The sequence below is a fragment of the Amblyomma americanum genome, chromosome 2 (genome assembly GCF_052857255.1).
Source record: "Amblyomma americanum isolate KBUSLIRL-KWMA chromosome 2, ASM5285725v1, whole genome shotgun sequence".
NCBI lineage: Eukaryota > Metazoa > Arthropoda > Arachnida > Ixodida > Ixodidae > Amblyomma > Amblyomma americanum.
This window is the reverse complement of record NC_135498.1, coordinates 5,775,194-5,781,193: the sequence shown is the minus strand read 5'-3', so window position 1 is coordinate 5,781,193 and position 6,000 is coordinate 5,775,194. Positions and strand designations below refer to the sequence as shown.

The 6,000-nt window shown below is 50.8% G+C and overlaps 1 protein-coding gene across 1 annotated transcript; it reads right to left on the bottom strand.

Moving 5' to 3' along the window:
* Window positions 1–2,294: 2,294 nt before the first annotated feature.
* On the bottom strand, window positions 2,295–5,280 carry LOC144119510 (solute carrier family 22 member 7-like). The gene is made up of 2 exons (XM_077652099.1): window positions 4,845–5,280; window positions 2,295–3,815 (listed from the first exon to the last, which is right to left on the bottom strand). Exons 1-2 carry the CDS (start codon window positions 5,205–5,207, stop codon window positions 2,295–2,297), a joined length of 1,884 nt encoding a protein of 627 aa, XP_077508225.1. The 5' UTR covers window positions 5,208–5,280.
* Window positions 5,281–6,000: the final 720 nt, after the last annotated feature.

Genomic DNA, 6,000 nt, shown 5'->3' with positions numbered 1-6,000 from the left:
GATATTTGCTTGTCAATTTTCTAGTTCGCTTTCTCCATTTCGTGTCAACATTCTTTATATACAGGCATCTGAAAACTTTCCTAGCCCACCGCTTTGCCTCCATCCTTCTCAATTTCAAGTTCACCGGTTCCGCTGCCACCTCGCGGGCAGAATATGAATTGGTCGCCGCCGCAGGAGGGGTCGTTGCCTACGTAGCCACTAGGTGCAACCGCTAGCTGCTGACCTGGCGCCAAGCTCCCTCGCCGCAAATGCTTTGAGAGGGCCTAAAGACCGTGGTGCGCCCGAGCTCTCATTTGCGTCTACGAAATAGTGCAATAAATGTAAGCGAGATAACACGCTCCTATAAGAGATCAAAGTTCTTTCTATTTTCGCCTGAGGAGAGCGGTGCGAGTCCCGCGATGTCACGCCGCAGCTAAGTCGAATAGACCCCGCTTAGTGCGCTGATTTGTGACCAATGTCGCATATAGGACTCTGTGAGCACGTCATTAGATCATTCATGCCGAACATAGATCTGATACTGGAAGGTGTGCCGCTATTTTCAAGGCGCACAAACAGGTCAGGTGACACTTGCCGCTGAAGAATGTACGGCTTTATTTTACAAGGGCCCTGCTGCTCTATTAATAGCGTTAAATAAGGCCGATGCAGTATGCTGGAATAGTTATGGTGTTTTGAGGTAAAACACTGTTTAAACCGATTCTTGAGCCCCACGAAAGATTTTTTTTCACAAGGGTCGTAAACACGATTTATACTCAAAAACTTTCCAGTGCACAAAGCTGAAGACGCCACATAAGAATTCGTGCATATCTTGTGCTTGTTTTAGAGCAGTTAAGTAACGATTTGAAAGTACCTTTAATCTTCACTATTCATGACACAGATTAATTCAAGGGTAAGCATGAAAAGTAGGTTAAGACGCGAAAGAAGAAAACGCGGGTATAGGCCAGGCGTCCAACGGACACCACTGTACCACGCGCTGCCAATACTAACAATGTTCTGCCTCCTCTTATGACGTTTGCGCAGTGTACAAATAAAGGCAATCAAATCGTGAACAGACATGAAATTGGTGCGCAGATAACGCACGTGACAAAATTACTGTAACGAGACAAAATAAATACTATTTCGCAGTGTTTTTTTGCACCATTTGCCTAGCTATATTGTTTATGAATATGACCAAAACAGACGGCAAGAATTTTCGTCGCGTGCAAAAGCTAGCGCTTATAGCAATTGTCTTTTGCTACTATACATTATTAGAACACCGAACTATGGATATTTTTTTGAATAACCTTTTTCCATTCAAATTTCAGCCCAAGAAACATGCCCAAAGAAACCTTGAAACAAAGGACCGTATAGACAGCTCATGCCACCCCGCGTACTTCAGTCTAACTCGCAAAAAAAAAGAAAAAAACATCGAAAGAGAGAGACAGGAGCAAGACGCCCGCTTTCCTTTTCAGTTTGTTCTGCACAATTTGGTCTAACAATCAAGGTTTTATTCTACTAGTAGGACCAGGGATGTCGCTGTCCACCCCATTAGTACGGTACAGACAAAGGTCCTGGTTTTTGTACTAACGATTACTCCAAGGTCTGGTGTGGAGTTCTAATAGCCAAATCAGTTCTGAGCTTGCCACTACCGAGAAAGTCAAACAGCATTGCATATGAGGTACATAAAAGAAAAGATCGCAGGAAAGAGCAGTCAGAGAGCCGAAACATTAACTTTGGGTGTCTGATATAAGCCAACGTTCGTAAGATTTGTATGGACAATAATATGCTGATCGCTAGACGTTACTACAACACTGGGTTGTTGCGGACATCACCGTTCACAATACGCAAAATGAACTTCAATGATTTCGAATACCGACAAGACGTATTTTTATGGTCTCCTTTAGGAACACGAGCCACGCATGTCAAGCTGAATAGACTTGCTTCAAGTGTGCTATGGATGTACGTTCAATACAAGGCAAAATACCTTGGGTTCACGCTGTGTCCCCCACAACGAGCAATCATAAAACTGCTCAGTGTATTGTATTACAGCCGCGCACATAACTGTCCTCCTGGCAAAAGAAAAAAAAAGAATCTGCGGCGGAAAGTTGTCCACACGTTCACAGCATTACAGTATCTGCACACTGCATATGGGAGTTGCAATCGCTTTCTGAGTTCACGAGGGAGTGCTCGGTTAACGTTGTGGAAAAGCTAAAACAATAGTAAAGATTTCAGCAGAAAGTGCAGAGTATTTAAACGCACTCGTCAAGGGTGTCGAGGACGATGAGGACATGAATTAAATAATCCTGGAGACGGCGCTTTTACCATTGCCCACTGTGCGGCGCTGGGGCGTCAGACCGCTCCTCCAAGTCGGCAAATTTCGGCACCAATGTGCGGCTGCGTGAGAGCGATCGGCCCGATGACGCCGACGACACTGACGCAGACTTGGACCTTGACCTCCGTGAGGAGCGCCTGGATGACTGGAAACCGCTCCTGGGACTCGCGGGGGGCATCAGCGAAGCCAAGATCTCCGCTTTCCTCTCTTCCTCCGTCAGCGCGCGCGCCTTCTTGGGCCTCTTCCCGGCGAATATCTCCGGCAGCCATTGGATGGCCAAGGCACTCAGGAGAGCCAGAAACGCCGTGGCGAAGTCGAGCACTACGTCGGCGTCGCGCGGTGTGCCGCTGAACTCTACAATGAAGGCAGCCGTGAGGACGGCCAAGCGGCCAAACATGTACGACACGGTAAGCCCGATGCTGCGAATCACAGTTGGGAACACCTCGGCCGTGTAGCCGTAGTTGAGACTAAGCGCCGTAGACGCGAAGCTCATTACGGCGACGCCCACTGCAGCTGACAGTCGTGCTACGTCCACGAGGGACGAGCACGCGTGCACGACCGCCATGACGCAAAGCATTCCCAGCAGCAGAGAGAGCGTCTCCCGCTGGCCGTGGCTTCCGATGAACCAGCAAACGCCCGCGTAGAGGAGCGTCTGGAAGACCACCTGCACTACGCTCCAAATCGTCTGGTTTGGCGAGTGGCGCAAAACAAGTCCGTAGTACGCAAGATTGACGCTGAACCACGAGATGATCACCGAAACCGCTTTCCTCCGGAAAGCTGGATGTTGTATGCAGCTCTCGCTCGCCATGACACTTCCTGGGGAGTGGACTGCAGCATCGTGCTTCAGGATTTGAGTCTTGAGCAGGTGCAATGTCTCTTGGGCTTTGTACAGATCTACGCCGTTGCTTTGTGCCGCATACAGGACGACCTTTTCTGCAGCACGAAATTTGCGCGTCGCGAAGAGCCAGCTGGGTGACTCGTCCAGCAAGTAGCACCAGAACAGGAGCGCGGCTGATGGAAGCAGCAGAAAAGCCTGAGACAGGTGCCACCGCGGCTGCAGAAGCGCCACCCCGTCTAGCACTGGTGGCACCAGCGTCGTGCCGATGGCTGTGTCCAGTACGCCGTACATGGCCCGCTTGTGGCTGGCGGTCACCTCATAGATGAGTATGAAGATGAGCACCTGGACAGAGCAGCTCGCCGCGGACACGAGGAACCGAGCCACCGTGAATACGCTGAAAGTCTGCGCTACGCTGGCGATCACGCTGCAGGCGAGCAGGGCCACCGCGCTTGCAATGATGACGGGCTGGCGGCCCACAAGGTCGGCGGCGTAGCCCGCGGCGGGAACTAGTAGCATGGCTGCCAGCATGTTGGCCTTGGACATTTCGAACATCCATCGGTTGCCGCATACCAGGTTCCATCGGCTCACTATGCTGTCGCTGACGTCCCGGATGTCGTAGTCCCACCGATGGCAGCGAATGGCGTGGCGGTCCTCTTCAGCGTGTTCTGGCTGAAAGAACAAAGATTACCTTCAGGTTCAGTACGGTATTAATAATAATTGGTTTTTGGGGAAAGGAAATGGCGCAGTATCTGTCTCATATATCGTTGGACACCTGAACCGCGCCGTAAGGGAAGGGATAAAGGAGGGAATGAAAGAAGAAAGGAAGAATAGGTACCGTAGTGGAGGGCTCCGGAATAATTTCGACCACCTGGGGATCTTTAACGTGCACTGACATCGCACAGCACACGGGCGCCTTAGCGTTTTTCCTCCATAAAAACGCAGCCGCCGCGGTTTTTATGGAGGAAAAACGCTAAGGCGCCCGTGTGCGGCAGTGAAGGTCTGATTAGTTTGATAATTTTATTCCCCTTCATAGCCACTGCTTGTATTGTTCCAGCCAATAAGGGAAGCTAACAAAAAATTTAGTGACAATTCACGCAAGGTGTCATTTCAATAACGCGAGCAGTTGGGCTAGTCGATAAGTGTTCATGGTTAACGAACGCAACAAGACGAAGATGGAGAAGGCTACAATTAACCACCTATAACCACCTCTGTCATGGAAGCTGAGTTGCCCAATTTTATAGGTCATCCTATGCTTGCCGCATGCAATCTGCAAGGCAAATAGTCGCCGCCTGGTTATGCCCAATCCCCCTAGTGGGTATGTGCCATGTTGTGAGCCAAACAACAACACATCAAAAGCGCTCCGTCATTCCATGCCTATGTCATCTGTTCGCATGAACAGTTACAGATGACTTCGAGTAGACACGACTGTGTGTCAGAGTATTGTGAAGAAAAAAAGCTTCTCTACACGCTTAACGCTTTCTCGAAGGTCCTCCGTTGCCCTTGTCTCTCCTCTAAAATATATGATATCGTCCGGGTTGCAGAACTTAGTTTCCAAGCAAATACCGAGTCATTCTGCATACTTAATAACGTGCTGGCGGTTGAAAAAGTTGGCGATGCCGCGTCCAGAGCGTGGGTTGCAGTGGTCGGGAGTGGCGAAAATTCAGCATATATAGCAACACGCTTGATCTGCACGCTTACCAACGGCAGCGGCGGGTCGTAGATGGTGCAGCGGCTGACGCTACCGTCAGCTTCGATGGGGATGGCCACGTTCTTCCAGACGTGCGTAGGTATGTGGCGCAGGTTGTCAGGCGGACGGCACCAGTGGTCGATGTCGCGGCCGATGAGGATGTATGCGAACGTGTGCACCAGCAGCACAACCACTGAGAGCACGCCCGTGCAAAGCACCCGCCTTTGGAAACCGCCGTGGCCCAAGGCGCAGTACATGGACTCCTGAATGGTGGTGCGGGTGTCGCTGCATGCGAAGCTCGTCAGGAGGCTGCCTACGGGCCGCGTCCAGCCAGTGTTGCTCATCTCCGGTGCCTCCTGCTTCTTCTCAGCCATTTGATGATGCCGTACAGCTCATTCACCGCAGCGCTGATCTACGCGATGGTAATATTCGGGCTACAAAAAGAATGAATCGCAATCGCTCTCTGGCTCCGAACCTCTCGCCCTCACGCGAGCTCGGAAGCATGCCACGCGGTTCTAGCCCTTCTATTTCTTCGCCTGCCTTTGGTGCTACTAGGGCCATTGATTTGGCGCAGACAGCGAATAGAGAAAGCAACTGTATTTTTTCTGTACACTGGTAAATGAACATAAAAATGTGAGCGAATAACTTTTATTGAAGAAAAGAAAATGCCGAAGCTGTATTGTGTAGGAGAGCCTCCAAGTTGAGCAACACTCTGAAGGCAGCCTGGGCCGGGTCCGGAAAACGAGGCTGATCTGGCTCTCAAGGCCAGTAGAGGTTCGCAGCCCGCAGGGCTTCCTCCCAAGAGAATGTGATTAAGAGGAAATCGGGCATACTGCCCTGGACCCACCCATACGTAGTGATACAGATCCGCTGCGGTATGGCTGCATTGGCTACCCACAGGCCGTGCACCACCATTGTACCAACGTCGGGCGAGCATTGGCAAAATAATCGTCACCAGCGGCTGTCGCCGCTGGCGTTTAGGGAATGCGCTACATTTCTGAGTATTAGCTTGACGTCCCGGCCTGACATATGTACGTTGCGCGACATGAGACATTAAAGGCTTCAAACTGGCGTCCCAGCATTCGTACACGATCATCCACCTTTCCAACATTGGTATGCAACCTTCGAACACTGGCATCCAACGTGACTCACTGGCGTATGCAACCC

Coding starts and splice junctions, on each gene's coding strand:
- LOC144119510 (XM_077652099.1), bottom strand. CDS start 5,207: ATGGCTGAGAAGAAGCAGGAGGCACCGGAGATGAGCAACACTGGCTGG. Junction 3,816..4,844: donor ACGACCCGCCGCTGCCGTTG/GTAAGCGTGCAG, acceptor TTGTTCTTTCAG/CCAGAACACGCTGAAGAGGA.